A 21,442-nucleotide genomic window follows, 5' to 3' on the forward strand; every position below is an offset into this window, starting at 1 on the left:
GCGCGCTTGCAGCTCTTCGCTCATCTGGAATTCGGACCGAGGCTGCCTCTGGACGTCTCACATGCTCGTCCTGTCCTGTGACTGACTGCACTTGGCCTTGCGTTCTTTCTTGCCCTCCTTTCCGCTCGTCCTCCCAAATTCCAATTGGCTGCAGGGGCAAAGGAAGGGGCGCCGTCTGGCAGGCAAGGCTCCCACGGGTCCTAGTGACCCCTTCCGTAGTTGCGTTTACAGGAGAGGCGGGCCCGGCGCGACGCAGCCACGCTCTGCTGCCGCTACAGCAATAGACGTGTGTGTGTGTTTTTTTGTTTTTTTTGCGGGCGACTTAAATAGGACGGGCCGAGCGCTCTAGCTGCAGAGCGTCTTGTCGTCGTAGGAGCAGCCGTCGCCAGAGCTGCTTGGCAGGGGTGAGGCGAAAGCAGGTGGGTGGGTGAATCAGCCGGCTAAGCCGCCTGTCATTCCGCAACGAGAAGGTTGCAGAGTATGCGGGTGTAGCTTCCACGGAGAGCACAGAGGGACTTTCCCGCTTCTTTCCCGGCTCGAGCCGCTTCTCTTTGGCGGCGGACCTTCCCTTCTTTCCCTGCCTCCCTCCCTGCTCATAGCCTGATCTGTCGGCCCCCGCCACCGCCTGTGTGGTTGCTGCCATAAAAGGGGGCGGGGAAGCGGGGTCGTGAGTGCGAGACAGCCGCACGTCCAGGAGCTGAAGCTTTGAGCAGGGGCCTCCCCGGCCATAGGCCGCTCGGTGAGGCGCCGTCGCTATTCACGAAGACTAGACAAGCGTTGCAATAGACCCGAGGTCGGTCACTGGGCTGCAGGGGGGAACTGGCTTTGAAGCCCCTGCGGCCGCCTCCAGAGCTGAGTTGGGCTTCATTGAACTTGTGGTGGGAGGTTTTTGGGGAGGTGTGGGGCTCAAGAGATGTCTGGGTTCTTCTGAATGCTCCTATAGGTGCAGATCGGCGTGAATTTTCGCATTGGAGTGCTAGGGAAGTGGTATGGTGTGGTGCTGTGCTTTGTTTTGGTTTTGGGCACACGTTTGCTGCGTTCTGAGGCATTTGGTTTCAGTGTAGGGAATGTGAGAGTAATCCATTTTTCTCCACCGTACTTGTATGCCGTTTTCCCACCGCTCTAAAACTAAATGGCTTGTATTTGGGTCCATAAAAGGCACAGATGGTCGAGTCAAAAACGCTAACCGCTTTGCCATTAATTTGCTTTTTTTCCTCTCCCAGCCCCCATGCTCAGGCTGACTGCTTATCGCATGATGGAACTTCCTTCTGCTTGCTGAGCAGCTCTGTGAACCAGCTGTGTAATGATATGGTTCCTTAGAGGTGGGACTCTGCCCTGCCGGCAACCTTTGTGTCTTAAAGTGCTGCCTGCCCAACCAGTTGGGATGAGGATGAAATGCTCTTGTACATATGTGTCCAAAGGTAGCATTGCTTCTGAAATAATAATTTATTATGGACTGGACCTGGGCATTCTGCCATTGCTACTGTTGCAACACATAGCTGCAGAATAAGCAACAGGTTTAACAATCAAAATAGGGATCTCCTTCTTTGAGGAGAAAAGGCTGTGGTATCATTTCAGTTTTTCAAGAGATCTTTGTTTATGGAGGGCTTGCTAATTGTGACCAAGCAGATCTCAATTAGAAGCGTGTTAATGATGGTCTGGGTTAAGCCTTTACCATTGAATATGTGTCCAGTTTTGGTTGGTGGTCAAACTCTTGCTGTCGTGGTTTAGTGCAATGTCTTCAAAAGCGTTCTGTTTTGAAAGCTTGGATAGCCTTTTTATAAGGTGTTGGACTACGGCCTGGGAGACCAGGGTTCAAATCCCCACATAGCCACGAAGCTCACTGGGTGACCTTGGGCCAGTCACTGCCCCTCAGCCTCACGAAAACCCTATTCATAGGGTTGCCATAAGTTGGGATTGACTTCAAGGCAGTACATTCACATTTTAGAAGGCAGAAGGTAAAGTAGGGGTCACTTTTTGGTGCACAAGGGGAGAGAATGAAGGGGGCACACTAGAGGAAAAGATAGGTGTAACAGCCCTTGTATAGTACCACAGATCTGCCTAAAAGTAAAAGGGATGAATTAGATGCTTTCGGATTGGATGTTTGTTTGAATACTATTACCAGTGCAACTTGACTCCTGGAGCAGCTTAATGAGACCCTTGCTGCTTCTTTTCCCAAGTACTTTCTTTTCTTTAGTACATGCTAAAAATGTAGTGATAATCAAAGTATGCTGTCTTTTAATTTATGATGCCATAGTGGAATGCTTTCAAACAAGTATTTAATATCTAATTAATAGTCATGTTACGCTAGAGATCTTATGGCACTTGGGTGCTTGGCTTTAGATTGCTCTTACGGTGCTAGAAGTCCTAGTATCGTTTCGGCTTGTTTGCTTGCCATAAGGCCAGGATGGGAAATGTGTGACCCTCCAGGTGCTCGTATGGTATTGGGAATATTACTCTGGTGTATGTTCCTTCGTAGCCAGCTAGCTATAGCTTACAGGAGAAATGAAACAATAGTCCAGTAGCACTTTAAAGGTTAGCAAATGTATTATTGCGTACAATTTCATGGATTACCAAGAACGATGCATCTGATAAAGTGGACTGTGGCCTAGGAAAGCTTATGCTATAATCAATTTGTTAATCTTGGAGGTGCTAGTACTTGTCATTGTTTTGCTAAAATTGGACTATGATCTGCCCTACAGGGTTGTTGCAAGGATAATGGACTATAAAACATCTTGGCAAACTTTGTGTAATACTATTACACAAAGTGGGATGGTGCAAGAAGGGGTGATTCAGTTGAGATCTCAATTTGCAGAACCTGTGTGTAATACAGGAACATCTATTATACCCTGCCTGCATACCTCACCCAGGCAAGCCTGTCCTAGCGGACAGCCATTGGATGTACCGAGGACCTACATGTAAAGTCTAAGGTTTGTAGGCCTGAATATCCTAGATGTATCCCAAGTTTTTTTCTTTGATTTTTAGGTTGATTCCAAACCTGGCCTGTCTCCCCCTTCTCCGAATTCAAAATCAGGGACAGGTAGGCTGGAAATACTTTTTATTATTGTTCTTTATAAATATTACATTTTTATCTATTCTGCCTTTTCCCCAAGGAGCTCGTGGCATTAATGGATCTACTTTTCCCAGTGCTATCCTCACAACAACCCTGTGAGATAGGTTAGGGTGAGAGACAATGACCCGCCCAAGGTCACACAGTGAACTTTATGGCTGAGTGGTGTTTTTTACCCTGCTCTCCCAGGATATCTTAATATCCCTCCACCTTATTCCATATTTTGGAAAGAAGATGCAGAAGTGAATAAACTAAGGGGAGGGTGATAGTCTTTTCCCATAGGTCTTGAAATATATGGGGGGCTTCGTTAACAGTCCCATGTGGCACCTTTAAGAGTAACCAGTTCCAGCTGCAATCCTGTATATTTTTTATCAGGGAGCAATCCCCAAGAATTCTGAGTAACGTACAGTTACTGTGGCTGAATCCACAGTAGAAATTGTGACAACAATTCTGAACCAAGGTAAGACACTTGGTTCCATGCTCATTATTTATACAACTGCAATGTTTAAATGTCCATTGCTTCTTTGCAAAGGAGGATAAGAAGAGAATCAGAACAGGTGGAGGCCATACAACTTTTCTCCCAGCAGAGAAGCAACTGTGACAACAGACTTCTTCTGAACCAAAGTAAGACACTGTTCAGACTTAGTTAGGTGCTAAGTATTTATACCACTGCAGTGCTTAAGTGTCCACAATGTCTTTGCAAGTGAGGAGGATGGGGAGAAAGCCAGGACAATATGCCCCCCATGACCTCATTGGCAGTGCCTCTGTGATCTCTTAGCAACCCTGCCAAGTCCAGTGCCCACCAGCCACCACTCCTTAGACAGGAAAAGGTGAAGTCCGAAATAGCTGTATCCCAGCTGTGCAGTGTTATCTGACAATGGCTTAGGAGGCCAAGTCTTTCTCATCAGTTATACTAGTTGCATTTTGTAGCAATGTAGGTACACAAATCCATCCACAGCTAAACCATAAATGGATTAACTTGAGACTGATACACTTCACTCAAATAGGAATACACTGAAACAAACTGTATCATGAGAGTTGCAGCACAATCTTAACCATGTCTACTCAAAAGTAAGTCCTGTTGAATTCAGTGAGGCTTACTCCCATATAAGTGCATTAAGATTTCAACCTTACTGTGTAGTTGTTGCATGTGACTATACCACCTAAGACTGCAGGTAGGGAATAAACTCTCTACATTTAGGAAGCTAACATGTAGTGTGAAAGGTGCTAGCTGTATAACTGAGCATCAGTTAATTATATTTTTTGAAAACTTGTAGAATGTTATGTACAGTGGAGTAGCATTTGGGCAGGCAATTTAGTCATAATTAATGCCTTTTTTGTTACCATGATATTGATGCTGAAGTACCAATTTCTCAAGGTTATAACGTTAATTCTCTGGAAGTCATGTTTGCTTGTCTCTAATGAGGCGCTCTTCAGATGCTGGTTTGTGAGAATATAATTTTCAGCTCAATAACCGGGAGTTCTGAAGCAGTGCACAGCCAGGGTCTGATTGTGCTGTTTGCTCAAGCACTTTTAGTACTTATTAAGGTACATGAGACTGACTGCTGTTTTAACTTTTTGAAAATACAAAAAAATAAGTTAGGTTGGATCTAGACTGTGAATCTGCAAGAAACTAAAATGCGTGAGCTCCTGTATTTGTCCTTGAAGTGTGTTCTAGATTGCTGTCTAAACCTTGTTTCAGCAGTAAGGAAGATGGTACTTGCTTTCAGGAAGGAAAAAAAAATGTGGCTTTGGTCTCTACTTGGTTATAGATGGTTTTTATAGCTGTATGATGCACATGGTACTGAACTAGAAAGGAAGGCTCCTGGGACAACCAAAGGCTCCTCTGAACACAACAGTGTCAAACAACTGGTATCTTTGAAGCTCATTGAGGACCGGAGCATTTGTATCTTACAAAAACACCCTTGAGTTATGCAGAGGCTTCTTTCTTTGGCAAATGAATAAAAGTGTAGGAAATATTACATGAAATACAAACATCTGGATTTGTCTAGGAGGCTAGACTTGATGTTTTTTGGAAATGCTCAGGTAAATTCTGCATTCCAGTGCAATGACTTTAAATCTATCTGCATTGGTCAGTAGCTAGGATGATGTTCAGTGTTTAGAAATGCATTGTTTTATAAGATAAACTGGTAACATAACAAATGAACACAGAACAAATCAAATTGGGCAACTGGAATGGATACAATACTAGTCAAATCTAAAATGAAAGTTGCAAGTGATTTTTTCAGGTGACTATACCTAGGTCATAATTGACTTTTTCCAGGTTACTATTCCTAGGAAGTGCATACACTTATGTGCACAGCTCTTAACATACACATTTTAGCATGCCTAACTCTTTGCAGTGCCTTCATTATTTTTCTAAAACTCTATCAATATTGTAAGGTAGTGTGCTATTAAGTTGTCATGTCTCAAAAATATTTGCAAGTATTCCAATTACAAATCCCAGTTAAAATGGAATTTGATTGCATTCTTCCCTGTCTACTCACCCTTCAAGTATTTCAGTTTGACTGCTATTGGAAACACTTTTCAGATATCAGTACAACATGTTAAAGTTAATATGATACACTTTTAGTAACCAGGTAAGTTAAACAAGCATGCTAAATCAACTCTCCATTGAATTTTAGGGTAGTGGAAATTTTTCCAAGTCAAAAGCTTTCTGGAAAACCAACATAACAGATTAGCAGCAGCATTGGTCAGCTGTAACAATGCAGATGGCAGGATTGACTGGAAGTTAGTTGAAGGAGCATTGCAAGATATTCTATGTTTTTGTATCCCAGCTTAAATATCTGCAGAGGAGTATCTTGTAAGTACAGTGCATACGAGCAATGGACTGCTCAGAATGAGATTTAATTGTGACCTTTTACTAGGGTTGGGTATTCAGCTGGTAAAATATTGGTCATGTCTTCAGCTGTCTTAGGACAAAAACCCTTAAACTGCTTTGGCTTTCCTCAACTCTCCATAACTTAAAGTTTTGTTACAGTAGTTTGACATGTTCTTATGTCAATTGGCATCTTCAGTTCTTTCAGCAGCTGCTGTTTTTTCCCCCCAAGACTCGTAGGAAATTGACAGAGCAGTCAGCCAGATCACATTGAGGAGGTACTTCTTGGTTCCTGCTGGCAGTTCTAGTCAGTGACTTCTGCCACTTTGGACTTCTTGGGTTCCTTTTTGTAGATTCGTGCAGTAACAGTATTTATCCAGTAGAAGAAGCTGTGCTGATAGATTTGCCCTGACTGTTATAGCGGTACAGGGCAAGCTGCCCTCACTCTTGCCATTGCTAATAAATTGCAATGTAATGGACTTTAACAGGTAAGGTGCCACTTGCACTCAGCAGTATTTGACCACAATCAATTGACTGGCATGCCAACTCTAACTTAATTGGTCTGTCTGTACAAGCAGAAAAATCTCTCATAAAGGGATAAAGCTCCTCGAACATGAGCTGCATTGTTGGTAGCAAAATGCCTTGGAACCAACTGAAAAAAAATGCTTTTGTAGACCAAAGTATAGATGGCTACTTTGAAGCTGCTCCTCCACCAAACTTCCAAACTGTGGAATGGAATGCTTGGCTGCTGCTCTTGCTCAAGTGTTAGCTTAAATTAGGTGCCACTGACTGATTCATCCATCACTGTCAAAATAATGTTTCTGATAGGATTCATTTTCTTTTTCCCAGTTACATGATTAAGCAAAAACCGGACTTCTGCCAGAATATTGGCATGCTAATCAATTTGTAGCTTACGTTCTGCGGACGTAAAGGGAAAATCACTTCATTTGAACGGAGATTTCTTTTAGCTAGCTTGATGTCAGACATCAAGCTAGCTAAAAGAAATCTTAGGTCAGATGTCTAATAAGTGTGTGGCTTATTAATAGATTTCTCAAATATGTGACCACCTGCATTAGGTAAAAAAAAAGATAAAGAGCTCCAAAGAAAACAAAAATATAGGCAAAAGTTTTCATCTGTAGTGGTAGTTCTATATTCATTTTGATTGAACATTTCTTCACCCCAAAGATAAGATGCGGCGAATTAGAACGTTAATGAGTGGCTTGCACACCTTCTAGAGCATAGCAGCCTCAGTAGATAGAACTGACTTTAATAATAGAGCAATGCTTCTGATTAAACATGTGCTTTTTTTTCTCAATTAAACAGCACAGTTAGAGGGAGAGAGGCTATTGGCTCCTGGGTTCTAGCGCTATAACAAATAAGTTGACAGTTGCCCTCGAACGATGTCTGCCTATGGGCAGACAATAGGAGAGCATTCTGCCCTTTGTAAATAGATTATTGTACTTGGTAAGGGAGGAGGAGGAGCTGGGAATGGCTACATTGAGCCAAGTTGGCTGACTTCCACAAAGCTGAGTTCAGCTGGAAAGACCACATCTTGGCTGATTCAGTATTTTGCTTAGGCATGTGTCAAGAGGCTTTTTGCTGGCTTGAAGCTTAGCATTTATTAACTGAGCATGGTAAAAGAGACAAGGACAGAAACCTGGATGCCCAGCTTCCACATTGAGCACTGTTTTCTAAACCTAAACACGTTGGGTGGTATCTGACTAATTTGTATCCGCAGGAGACCCATTGAAATCAATAAACTTACATTAGTCAGAACTCTGACTATGACTTAGTCAGATAGCACCTTTTAGTCTGTAAGTAATGACCAACTTAAACTTTAACTGAAGGGAGCGTTGACCTCTACCATTTATGTGAAATGCTAATCCTGTCCAGCATGTAAGTGTTTGCTGCCTGGATGTAGGTTATTGATCTCAGTGGACTTCAGTACTTCATATGTCTGCAAAACTGTTTTTACTTCCGTAGCTCTTGGGTATAAAATTGAAGTATAATTTGTTTGCTCTAAAACAGGTATATTAAAATACAAGGAAACATGGTAGACTGTATATACTTGGCATCAGTTATTCTGCAAAATGGGGCAACTGAAGGCCATCTCCAAATGGAAGCTGCAAACTAGGGAGTGCAGTTAAACATGGCCTCATGCTGCTTTCTAACGTGATCTGTCAGCCTAATCCCAGAGTGCAGTATTGCTGCAGACACTGCAGAAGCTGTTTGTATATTAGCTTATCCAGGGCAAGTTGGATTTTGTGTTTTCTGTCTTGCTGTTGTTAAATCTTATAGGAAGTATATTGACTCTTAAACTTGACATAATAGGAACTAAATTTAGTTGTACGAAGCTTTCCCAATAATTTCATGACACGCTCAGTCTTAAATCTATTTACTTTGAAGTAAGGCTTGCTGATTTCGTATACTTCCAAACGGAATATAAGCTAAGCAAGTATTCCTTAAAAATCTACAAAGTATATTTCACATCAGTTTAGATAACACCTCGCTGGTTATCTGAATTTTCCCTTGCCATCTCTAGTATCTTCAGGTACCATATCTCTGCATAAGGTAAATATAGTTTCTTGGCACGACTTCTACAGTACAAGTGCTAAATAAGTGGACTGTGTTTGATCTCTAAATGAAATGTCACCTTGCTTTTTATCACATGGTCTCAGAGTTTTAATGATAAACGGGCAAGAGTGTTCAGTACCAAATCAATTCCCACTTACAAAAAGGTGGGATGAAAACAAAATAAACAGCATCACTAGTTGAAAAAGTACTTACTGTTAATGAGGAATGTGAGCACTACTCAGGAAACAGATTTGTGCAGAGATTGGGCTTGTTGCAGTTACAAAATTGCTGTAGGGGTGAGACTATGCTGGGACCATCAAGGGGCAAGTTTTTCCACCTGCCTTGCCCCACCCCTCTGCCTGGCCCTTATCAGGAGGAGCTACAGACTGAGATGTATTGCTGTTTTGCCCCTGCTCTTAGTGACATTTTTCTGGGGACTGTCCTTGATCAAGATGATGACTGCTTTTTGTTTTTAGTTGTTGTTGCTTTTTAGAAATGTTATAATTTTGTTGGTTTGAATTCTTGTAGATTCTGTTTTGATTTGTATTTGTTTTTCCATTTGTGTGTGAGCCGCCTTGGAGGCCTTTTTGGCCAAAAGGCAGCCTAGAAATAAACGCTAACATAACAAAAGGGCGCAAGTAGTAAGATATAACAGTTCAGTCTGAAGGCTGTGAATGACCAAAGTGTGTCTTATCTCTCTAATCCTTAACAGCAATGCCGTAAGGTGGACTGGTTTTATCCCCTTATTGTAGAGGTGAGGGATGGGGGACAGTGATGGAGTGTAGGGTGTCTTGGCTAGGGCTGCTTAATCAATTTATTATTTGAGAAGAGGCTGGGAGGCTTCAACTGGTTACATTCCACTTTGCAGCTTGTGCTTCTTAGCTACTGTTCTATATAAGCTTTCATAACCTTCTGAAGCTTTCCAATTACTTTGTTACACTTATTGAAATGATTATTATTAGGTGACTCTTTGAACTAAGGGGAATGGCACTATAAATTGGGGGAGACTGAAATGTAAGCAAGCAGATGGCCCAAAGGGTTGTGCAGCACCTTGGACACAATGTAGAGAGAGACTGAGGTTCATTGGATGTGTGTCAGTGGTTTCTCAGGGAGAAGATCAATGCCAAGTGCACTTTCCTGAAAGATAGCTTGTCCACCACAGCTGAACTTCCACTGATCTGAGCAACTGCAGAGGAATGCCAGGTGTGTTCTAGACTGTACTAATTCTTTGGTAAGGCTGCGCAGGCCTGGCTAGCTTCCACTTGCACTCTTAGGTGTGCAGCCTAAAATACTCAGCAGAATCCTCTGTAACTTGCAGGGGCTTGTCAGCAGACAAACTGGTGTGGAAAGTGTTCCCTGAAGGCAGTCTGAAAACCACTGCCCTAAAGAAAGGCTAGATGCCTACATCAAATGCCCACAATACAGTATATCACACATTGGCTGAATAGCTGTCAGTAGCATCTGTTTGTCTACTGCACTCAAACAGTTGTCAAGGTGTGCAAAGTGACAGGCCAAATAAGGTTTGCTGGCATTCATAACTGCTGAGGTATCTAAGCCTTAGCATCCAGATACATGCTAAAATTTGAGCTAGGAAACTCCATAGCTATTTAAAACGAACCAAGAAGAAAAGTTAATGTCTCCTTTTAATTAAATCAACACTTACCCTTACCACCAGTGTATGCTAATAGAACATCACTTTGGTATTTTTTTATTGCAAAAGCTTGGACTACTCAAGTGGACAGGATAATAGCTTTCTTCATGCTTAGGAATGACAAAGCAAATAATAATAAAAAGAACACCATTGTTTTGCATATTTTATTTGTACCCTGTCTTATCTACCAAAACACCCCAAGGTGGCTTAGATCAAACAACAACCAGATATTTAAAACATGATAACAAGAAGCAAACCAAAGGGAGCAATACCTCCTTAAGGCAATTCTATTTAGAGCATCCCTTGCATTTTGACCTTCGTCTTGAATGTTAAGGCAGCATGTAAACATCTGATTGTATTTACTTATTGGGCATGATAAATAGATTAGTCTGCAAGACATGTTATCATAAGCGTTTAAAAAGGACCTCTTTGGGAACTTGTGTGAATCAGATTTTGTAGCCGTGCAACTGTGTTTGCTGTGGTCACACTAGAGTTCTTCTTTGTTTCTAAAGAACAGACTGTTCCCGTATCAGTCTATCCATACACTGTGCCCCTTTGCTGGAGGTGAACTGGGTGGCAAACGTTTTCAGTTGTGGCACCCGATCTGGAGAATTCTCCCCTGGGAAGCTTGCTTGGTACCTGCATTGCTGTCTTTTTGACACCGAGCAAAGCCTTATTTATTCTCCCAGTTTTTAGAATCTTTTAAAATCTTTGGAAAATTTAGCCAAACTGCTGCTTTTAACTACTGTTTTATTATTTTCAGATCTGTTGTGATTGTTTTCTGTATTCACTAATAGGCAAAAAACCTTGTGGTTTAAGAATGTACCTATAGCCAAAAGATATTTCTATCAAACTTTAAAAAGCAGGGAAATTGGGCAGCTATAGTGAATGCACCAGGGGAGCAGGAGAACTGGCCTCCTCTCTGAGATATTGGACTGTCCTATAAATTTGTCAAAATGCAAACACAATTTGGGTTGGTCTTTCACAGTCCAATCCACTGCTTATGTAGTTTGGAAGAATTTGGTAGCATGTGCCTCTGAGCATAAAGTGAGTGCCCGACATTATCACAGAGTTCAATGCAAAATTTCTTGAATTAATTAAAAATCAGCCAGGCATTTTTTTAACTTTTAAACTGCAGATGAAGAAGATCAGTATGGGGCAAAGTCAGTAATAGGATTACAGGTACTCTGTGAGCATGGCTGATTTTTAATTAATTTCAACAAAATATGAGAATGCTGACAAAAAAGTCAAAAAGGGCTCTAGTTTTTCTCTCTCTTTTTACACTTTGAACTCTCAATTCTCTCTGAGTGGTTTGTTTATTGCCACAAAAACTTAGAGGATTTTTAAGCAAGCGTTTCTGAGTTCAGGACTATAGGTTTTGTAAGGTTTTGTTTTGAAATGAGCTTATGGGAAGCATCAGAATGGCATGGGGTGTATTTTCAATTTAACATTGCAGAATGCGAAGAATGCATGCTGACAGCAGCCACTCTCATGGCTGCATAATTAAGATTTGTAAACCTGGAACCTTCAACAAAAAGTGGTATAAAAAATCCTTTAAAAAGCTAGTAGATCTGGTCTATGAGTGTTGGCCATGGGTCCCTGGCAGTTGCCCACTGCATGCTTTGTATTGTGGAACCAACCGTAATGCTTCATGCGTACACTGGGAAATTGGCAAATGCAATTGCTGTATGAAGAAGCTTTTGAACTGTGTCCACTCCAGAGATCTCTAAGCTTCAAACCCCATTAAAGTTGTGTCCCATTTGGTTTATTATTTTTCTGGTAACATTAGTGGGTGAGCTGACTCTGCAACTGTATAATTGTCCTAGGTTATTACTGCAGGAAAAGGTTTTGAAACACAATGACAAATGGATCCAACTTTCACAAGCTTAATGTTAACAGTCCAACTTGAAACCAACATGCATTGCCTTTTCCATACCTGCATTCATATTATCTCTTTCCCAGTATAGTAGAACTGTCTATATCTTAACTGTCTTCTTCAAAAAATCTGCAAGCCTCTGCAAACAAACTTTCCACACTGAAACATTCTTATTTTCTTTGAAAAAGCCTTTTTGTCAGCCTTCCTCTGGTGATAGGAATGAGCTGATTATGGGCATTAATGAATGTCACTGCCAGTTGTGATTTTCTGAGGCAAACATTGTTTGTTTCCTTGCCTGCTACCCTCTGTGTGCAGTGGGGTGATTCAGACTCTGTTTCCATTGGCCCTCCTCTCTCAAGGCTAAGTATGGACTGTGTCTGCTAGTTACCTTTGGCCTAGTGGGCAGAAACTTATTGTTAGCACGTGACTAATGTCCTGAGAGACCTTGGTGTGGAGGGGTGTCAGATCAGCAGACACAGCAGAGCTTTTTTTTCCCCTAAAGGCTGTTCCTTCTTCACCATGCCTGTTGGGGATTTAACGGGACCAGTGGGAGAATATAATCCTACTGTTCTTTCTCCAGTATGGTAAGTATACTTCCATGCAATCAAGTCTAAGTGTTGTATGAAAGTAGGTGCATATTTGAACCACTTTAAAAGCGCTGAGGTCTACATGAAAAGCAAATGACCACAGGTTTTTTGGTCACAGTTGGTGCTGTGCTGTGGGAGAAAAGGGAACCAGTGCTGATTCTTTCTGTTATGACTGGATATTCTAAGAAATTTCATGTTTTCCAAAGGCACAAAAATACAGCCAGAATGTATTTTGCAAACTGTGGGCAATACATCTAACAAAGTGTGGCACTTGCCAACAGTACAGAAATGCTACATGAAGAACCTCGTCTGTCTGTCCAAAATCGCCTTTCTGGAGGAGGGAAAGAGGGTAGAAATACAGAAGTTTCCAGCTTTGTATGGTGGTAGTGTACTAGAAAATGTGCATCTCCCTCTCTGCAAGAAAAAGGGTTCTTTGATAACAAGTTGGGCTCATAACATTTCTTTTTTGTCAACAGATTGCTGCATAGAAAACAAGGGCAAGAGATCACAATGCAAGCTCACGAATTGTTCAGGCATCTGCGAATGCCAGAACTTGGTGATGTAAGGCAGTACGTGCGCACTCTTCCAACAAACACGCTGATGGGATTCGGTGCTTTTGCTGCTCTCACAACTTATTGGTATGCCACGAGACCTAAGGCTCTGAAACCACCATGTGATTTAGCAATGCAGTCTGTGGAGGTGGAGGTAAGGAATTGTTCTGTTCCTTGGCTGTCTGTTTCTAAGACTGGTATAGTAGGACACTTAAGGTGTAGTCTGTTTCACGAAATAGTTTTCTTTTTAAGCTTTAACACAATTAAATTGATTAAGATGTTGCCTTGAAATTGATTCTAAGGATGCTAACATGGCACCCATAGTTCATGCCAAACAAATTTATCCTGTCCTCAGAACACAACAAAAGATGTTGCAGCATTTTATCTAACTTTCTCATCTTGATTGTAGCAGACTATTCTGGCAAGATCTAGGAATATAAAAAGGGAATGACTGCATCATGTGGACAGGAATCAGGGAGCCATACAGGGCAGACAAACCAAAGGCTGGAATAGGTTCAAGGCATTTCTTGATTTCTGAGATGTAAACTGCTGTCCATGCATTCCAGAACTTTGTCTGCAGCCATGTAGGTTTGAAATGGATCTTTCTCTAAAGCAGGTGTAGGAAACTTTTTGGTATGTGGGGCCAGATCCTTACCTCCACCCCACCCGTGTGGGCCAACATTGACAGGTGGGTGGGACAATGCACATGTCAATTATCTGACATCAAAATAATGTCAGGTGACTGACATCTATCAAGTGCTGCACAAGAGACTTCTTTAAGTGCCCGGCAACCAGTATGGGAACTGCTGCAAAAAGGCTTTGCCAGCCCTGTCCTTGGTGCTTTGTGCAGCAGTTTCCAAGCAGCTTACAGCTAGATGGTTGTTAGGCATTCAGGTAGCCCTGCCAACTGGCTGTGCCTGCAAAGCCTCTTTTGCCTAAGTCCCACCTTCACCTGCCCGACACCTAATCTCATATAAGATGTCAGTTGCAGGGCAGGTGGCCATGGCTTGCCCAAAACAGCCTGAGAGCCAAATGGGGAGGCCTGGTGGGCCAGATTAGACCTGTGGGCTAGAGGTTCCTCTCACTTCTGCTCTAAATCATAACTGGATTTGTATGCAGATAGCAGTAGATGGAACTGTTCATTCCCACTGTAGAAATATGCATCCAGTTATTTATGGATCTAGATGAGTGTTGTGACATGCACTTCTTCATCAGCTGTACCTGTGGAAATCTGCTTCTGCACACAAATCTTCCTTGCAGGATCAGAGGATACTGTATGCGCACACATAAAAATAAGAAGAGCCTCCTGGATCAGGCCAGTGACCCATCTAATCCAGCATCCTGTTCTCACAGTGGCCTACCAGATGCCCATGGGAAGCCCACAAATAGGACTTGAGTGCAAGAGCACTCTCCCCTCCTGCAGCTACTGGCAACTGGTTTTCAGAAGCATTCTGCATCTGACTATGGTGGCAATGTACAGCCATCATGGCTAGTAGCCATTGGTAGCCTTTTCCTCCATGAATTTGTCTAATCTTTTAAAGCCATCCAAGTTGGTGGCCATCATTACTTCTTGTGGGAGTGAATTCCATAGGTTAACTATGTGCTGCATGAAAAAGTGCTTTTATTTTGTCTGTCCTGAATCTTCCAACATTCAGCTCCAATGAATGTCCACGAGTTGTAGTGTTATGAGAGAGAAAAACTTTTCTCTGTTGACTTTTTCCATGCCGTGCATAATTTTATACACTTCTGTCATGTCACTTCTGACTTGCCTTTTCTCTAAATTAAAAAGCCCCCAATGCTGCAACCTTTCCTCATAGGGGAATCGCTCCATCCCCTTGATCATTCTGGTTGCCCTTTTTTGAACCTTTTGCAACATTACAATATCCTTTTTGAGATGAGGGGACCAGAACTGTGCACAGTATACAAAACGAGGCCACACCATAGATTTATGCAACAGCATTATGATATCAGTAGTTCTATTTTCAATACCTTTCCTAATGATCCCTAACATGGAATTTGCCTTTTTCACAGCTGCTGCACAGTAGGTCAACATCTTCATCGAGCTAGCCATTACGACCCCAAGGTTTTGTTCTTGATCAGTCACTGCCAGTTCAAACCCCATGAGTGTAATGTGAAATAAATAATTTTTTTGCTCCATTGTGCATCACTTTACACGTGTTTACATGGAATTTCATTTGCCATTTTACTGCCCATTCACTCAGTTTGGAGAGGTCCTTCTGGAGCTCTTTATAATCCCTTTTTCTTTTAACAACCCTGAATAAATGTGCATCACTTTACACGTGTTTACATGGAATTTCATTTGCCATTTTACTGCCCATTCACTCAGTTTGGAGAGGTCCTTCTGGAGCTCTTTGTAATCCCTTTTTCTTTTAACAACCCTGAATAATTGAGTATCATCAGCAAACCAGCCACCTCACTGCGCACTCCTAACTCTATGAATAAGTTAAAAAACACAGGTCCCAATACGGATCCTTGGCGGAGTCTGCTTTCTGCCACCCTCCATTGGGAGAACTGTCCATTTGTTGCTACTCTCTGCTTCCTGCTGCTTACCCAATTCCTGATCCACAAGAGGACCTCTCCTCTTATTCCATGACTGCTGAACTTACTCAGTAGTCTTTGATGAGGCACCTTGTCAAAAGCTTTTTGAAAGTCTAAGTACACTATGTCCATTAGATCACCTCTATCTATATGCTTGTTGACACTCTCAAAGAATTCTAATAGGTTAGTGAGGTAGGACTTTTCCTTGCAGAAGCCATGCTGGCTCAACTTCACCAGCACTTGTTCTTGCTTGGTTAGTTTGTCTTTAATACTTTCTACCAGTTTTCCTGGGACAGATGTTAAGCTAACCAGCCTGTAATTTCTGGGATCCCTTCTGGATCCCTTTGTAAAGATTGACATTATATTGGCCACTTTCCAGTCCTCAGATGTGGAGCTGGATCTGAGGGACAAGTTCCATATTTTTGTTAGAAGATCAGCAATTTCAAGTTCTTTGAGAAATTTCAAGTGGATGCCATCTAGACCTGGCAATTTGTTAGTTCCTATTTTGTCTGTTCAGCCTAGAACTTCATCTCTCGTCACCGCTGTTTGCTTTAGTTCCTCATATTCGCTTCCTGCAAATGTTAGTTCAGGTTCTGTGATCTGCCCGATATCCTCTACTGTGAAGACAGATGCAAAAAACTCATTTAGCTTCTCTGCAATCTCCTTATCCTCTTTAGCACACCTTTGACTCCCTTGTCTTCCAAGGGTCCAATTGCCTCCCTGCTTTGAATGTATTGAAAGAATTTGTTGATGGTGTTTTATGTTCTTAGCGATGTGTTCCTCAATTTTTCCCTGCATCCCTTATTTTGCCAGAGTTTGTGTTCCTTTTTATTTTCCTCATTTGCACAAGACTTCCATTTTTTGAAGAAAGCTTTCTTGCCTCTTTGCAGATTGCCTGGCCTTTTGCGGGTCTTGAGTCATGTGCCTGGGAGAGAGGACTCAGATCCAAGTGGGAAGACTTGAGGGGCCCCCATTAGTGTAGTGACGGGTAGAGGGAGATATGGCATTGTGAGGAGGACTTGCCAGGTAAGGGAAACGTGACCCAGACAGTTAATGACTGTGCCTTGTTCCGGTCGTCCCCACACTCACAGGTTTGTTGGTTGCCCTATCAGCCAGCTGTCAGACCTCCGGATGCTGCTCCTAAATGCCATATCGGCGCATAATAAGATCTCCCTCATTCATGATTTAATTGTGGATGAGGCAGCCGATCTGGCATATATAACCGAGACCTGGGTGGGTGAGCAGGAAGGAGTCAGTCTCTCCCAGCTATGTCAGCCAGGGCACCTGGTTCAGCATCATGGTAGACCTGAGGGTTGGGGAGGTTTTTTTTGCTGTGGTCTATAGGAGCTCTATCTCCCTCTGCAAGCACCCTGTCGATGTGACTACTGGTCTGGAGTGTTTGCACCTTGTGTTGGGTCAGCGGGACAGACTGGGGATTCTGTTGGTGTACCGCCCACTTTGCTGCCCAACAGACTGCCTAGCTGAGCTGACGGAGGTGGTCTCGGGTGTGCTGTTGAGATCCGTCAGATTGTTGGTTCTGGGGGATGTCAACATCCATGCCTAGGCCACCTTATCTGGGGCGGCTCAGGATTTCATGGTCTCCATGATAACCATGGGACTGTCCCAATATGCCATTGGCCCAACACATGTAGCAGGGCATACTCTAGACTTGGTTTTTGCAACTGGACATGGAGATGGTAATCTGAATGTGGGGGGCCTTACATCAGTCTCTCTGTCATGGACAGATCACTGCTTGTTAAAGTTTAGACTTGCAGCAGCTTTTCCCCTCTACGAGGGTGGGGGACCTATGAAGTTGGTCCGCCCCCAGAGACTAATGGATCCAGATGGTTTCCAAAGGGCTCTGGGGAGTTTTCCGGCTGATAGGGCTGGTGCTCCTGTTGAAACCCTGGTTGAACTTTGGATTACAGAAATGACCCGGGCGGTTGACATGATTGCTCCTGAGCACCCTCTCCTGTGTAGAGCTCGTACGGCTCCATGGTATACCCCAGATGAAACAATATAGGAGACAGCTTGAGTGCAGATGGAGACGAACTCCTGGTGGATGCAGTTACACACTGGTAAGTGCCTATGGTAAGCTGTATTTAGGGGCAGTGAGGGCAGCAAAAAACAATATTTTGCTGCCACTATCAAATCATCATTCTGCCACCCAGCGGAGCTCTTCAGAATTGTCCGGGGCTATTACACGCTGGCCCCAAGTACATGGTAGAACCATCTGATGCCCACTGTAATGAATTTGCTAGGCACTTCCAGGATAAAATCTTTAGCATCTGCCAGGACTTAGGCTCCAGTGTTATAGCAGGTGAATCAAGCGGGGTATCCAGAGCACAGCCTTGTCCCGATTTCTTGGATGAGTTTCAGTTGGTACAACTTGAAGACGTTGACAAGGTGCTTGGACAGGTTCATGCAACCACTTCCGTGCTGGATCCTTGCCCTTCTTGACTAATAAAAGCTAGCAGGGATGGAACAGCCAGCTGGGCCAGGGAAGTGATTAATGCCTCTCTGCGAGAGGGGGTGGTCTCTGTCTGCCTGAAAGAGGCGGTAGTGAGACCACTCCTGAAGAGACCCTCCCTGGACCCAAAAATCTCCATAACTATAGGCTGGTAGCAAATGTTCCATTCCTGGGCAAGGTCCTTGAACAAGTGGTGTCAGGCAAGCTCCAGACACTCTTGGATGAGACCGATTATCTGGATCCATTTCAGTCAGATTTCAGGCCTGGTTTTGGCATGGAAACAGCCTTGGTTGACCTGTATGATGACCTCTGTCGGGAGAGAGCCAGGGGGAGTGTGACTCTGTTGATTCTCCTTGATCTCTCAGCGGCTTTCAATACCATCGACCATGGTATCCTTCTGAGAAGACTGGCTGAGTTGGGAGTGGGAGGGACTGCATGGCGGTGGTTCTGCTCCTACTTGGCAGGTCAGCTCTAGAAGGTGGTGCTTGGGGAACATTGCTCGGCACTCTGGACTCTCCAGTATGGGGTTTGGCAGGGGTCAGCTCTGTCCATGCTGTTCACCATCTACGTGAAACCATTGGGTGCTGTCATCTGGAGCTTTGGAGTGCGTTGCCATCAGTATGCTGATGACACTCAGCTCTATTTCTCCTTTTCATCTTCTTCAGGTGAGGCTGTCAGTGTGCTGAACCAGTGCCTGGCTGTGACAATAGACTGGATGAGGGCTAATAAACTGAGGCTCAATCCAGACAAGACTGAGATGCTGCTAGTGGGTGGTTCTTCTGATTGGATGGTGAATGTCCAACCTGTCCTGGATGGAGTTGCACTCCCCCTGAAGGAGCAGGTTCGTAGCTTGGGGGTTCTCCTAGAATCATCTCTGTCACTTGAGGCTCAGGTAGCCTCGGTGGCACGGAGTGCTTTTTACCAACTTTGGTTGGTGGCCCAGCTACGCCCCTATCTGGACAGGGATAACTTCGCTTCAGTTGTCCATGCTCTGGTAACTTCCAGGTTAGATTACTCAGTATTTCCCAACCGTTTTTAATTTTTTTGTTGCTGGACTACAGTTCCCATAATTCCTGACCATTGGCCATTCTGGCTGGGGCTGATGGGAGTTGTAGTCCAGCAACAAAAAAAATAAAAAGAGGTTGGGAAACACTGGATTACTGCAATGCACTCTATGTGGGGCTGCCTTTGAAGACTGTTTGGAAACTGCAGCTTGTGCAAAATGCAGCAGCCAGATTGGTAACAGGGACCAGACGGTTCGATATAAAACCGATTCTGGCCCGCTTGCATTGGCTGCCTGTATGTTTCTGAGCTCGATTCAAGCTGCTGGTTTTAACCTATAAGGTCTTACATGGCTTGGGACCACAATACCTGATGGAACGCCTCTCCCGACACAAACCCACCCGTACGCTACGCTCAACAACCAAGGCCCTCCTCCAGGTGTCTCCTCTGAGGGAAGCTGGGAGTCTGGCAACAAGGGAAAGGGCCTCCTCAGTGGCATGTACTGGTACTGCAGATGTGCCCCCATATTTCACAGTGCCGTTCTAACACTGTGTTGCCATTCTTAGGCCAATACAGTAGCCACAGGTTTTTTAATTTCCAGTTGAACATAGACAATGAGACATTTCTTATTTACTATTTTTCTAAACTGTCCTTCATCTGTCAGGATCCCAGGGTAGTTTTAGCATGCACATTAAAATGACAATAAAAACATTCATAAAATAATTCAAATAGTACAACCATGCAGTTAAAATAACCATATTATCACATCACACAATTTCATTTCATCTGGTGTCACCTAAACAATTTCAGTTTTATTAAATCAAGCGTTCATGAATTAATCAGTTTATTTTTGCGTATTAACATAACGCATTTCACAATAAGCAGCTAATAAAAACCACATGCAAAGCAAATTTTACCGCTTCTGCATAGTTCTGTCTCTCTGGGTTGGACAGGTGGTGAATCCTTTTACCTAAGTACATAGAATGAAGATGGATCTGGCCAGGGCCAGTGCCAGAGGATGGCCAGGTTGAGTCCTGGCCGAGGGCCCCTTCTTAGGGGGTGTGTGCTCACATTCCAGGATCCACGGCAGCATCGGTTCCCGACCCTGCCATGGATCACAGAGAAAGAGCTCCCAGGCACCTCCCCTACAACCATGCAGGCCCCACCTACCTCTCCCATTGGGGTGAATGCTGGCTGTGCTGCGTGCATGCCTGCCATCAACCAAGATGGCAGCCAAAGCATCGGCCTCTTAAGGAAGCATCGGTCGCCATCTTGGTTGATGGCAGGCATGTGCACAGTGCAGCCAGCATTTACTGCAGTGGGAGAGGTAGATGCGGGCAGGTGCCATGGGCCTGGGGCAGGTTGGTGCTCAAGGGCCCAGTCATGCCTAGCGCAGGCCCTGGATCTGGCTGCCTCAGACACCCAAGGCTGTGTCTCTTCTTTGGTTTTGCAGTGGTGAAGCCAAGCACTCAGTCGTGCTTAAGTCTCTTTAGAGCATGGCTTACTTTTGTGCTCTCTGCTTCCCTGGCTCTAATGCAGACTGATTCTTGAAGGCAAAATATCTCATACAGGCCAATACAAGTATGTAATAAAGGTCAGCCACAATTTCCTCTACCAACAGCTTTCACAAGCAGCTTTGAGCAAAGAGTCTTGGGTAGGCTTTAGCCGTTCTGGTTGCCCCAGATATGACCCGTGGTACACTTCTTTTCATTTTCTGTATGTTGCACTAAGCATCGCTGTTCATGCATTACCAGGCCAGTGAGAAATTTTCCATCTACAGGGTCTCTATGATATTCCTTTTCTGCTTAGATCCATGTTTTCACATCCCAGGGACTTGTTCTACCACTAGATTTTGGGGGATTCAGCACTGTTATACTGTGACCAAGACAATCACTAGAGCATAGGTACTAAAACTTCTTAAACACAGAGATACAAAACATTGTGATTAGATGATGCATCTGCAACCTATACTTACCTTGCTTTACTGATATGCTTTTAATATTATCATTCACCCTGTTAATTGTTTGCGCATCTAGTTCAGACTCATGTGCAACTTTATTGTGCTGATGACCTTATGTTTTTAGTATATGCTGGAAACTTTTTGTTCGCTCAAGCATTTTGATATTAATTACCCTGGACATTATTTACTGGTCACCATATAGTGAGGATCTTTATTTTATGGTGGTATTATGAATTGTATGTTTTTCATTATTGTATACCCCACTTCAGGAGTTTTAAATATTAAATAGTTTTATGTATTTTA

The 21,442-nt window shown here is 43.4% G+C and overlaps 1 protein-coding gene across 12 annotated transcripts in view; it reads left to right on the forward strand.

Moving 5' to 3' along the window:
• The first annotated feature begins 224 nt into the window (after positions 1 to 224).
• Positions 225 to 21,442, forward strand: part of ACSL1 (acyl-CoA synthetase long chain family member 1) — an 80,335-nt gene continuing 59,117 nt past the window's right edge. The window contains exons 1-5 of one of the 12 annotated variants that reach the window (XM_061584990.1): positions 225 to 419; positions 2,986 to 3,040; positions 3,603 to 3,694; positions 12,513 to 12,594; positions 13,074 to 13,302. In XM_061584990.1, the coding sequence (XP_061440974.1) occupies positions 13,108 to 13,302 (195 nt within the window). In that variant the 5' untranslated portion in view covers positions 225 to 419; positions 2,986 to 3,040; positions 3,603 to 3,694; positions 12,513 to 12,594; positions 13,074 to 13,107. Of the gene's footprint in view, positions 420 to 564; positions 794 to 2,985; positions 3,041 to 3,602; positions 3,695 to 12,512; positions 12,595 to 13,073; positions 13,303 to 17,679; positions 17,786 to 21,442 lie in introns of those variants that run through there. The other 11 variants (XM_061584989.1, XM_061584996.1, XM_061584995.1 and 8 more) reach the window with 11 other exon arrangements.

The sequence above is a fragment of the Rhineura floridana genome, chromosome 9, assembly GCF_030035675.1.
Source record: "Rhineura floridana isolate rRhiFlo1 chromosome 9, rRhiFlo1.hap2, whole genome shotgun sequence".
Lineage (NCBI taxonomy): Eukaryota > Metazoa > Chordata > Lepidosauria > Squamata > Rhineuridae > Rhineura > Rhineura floridana.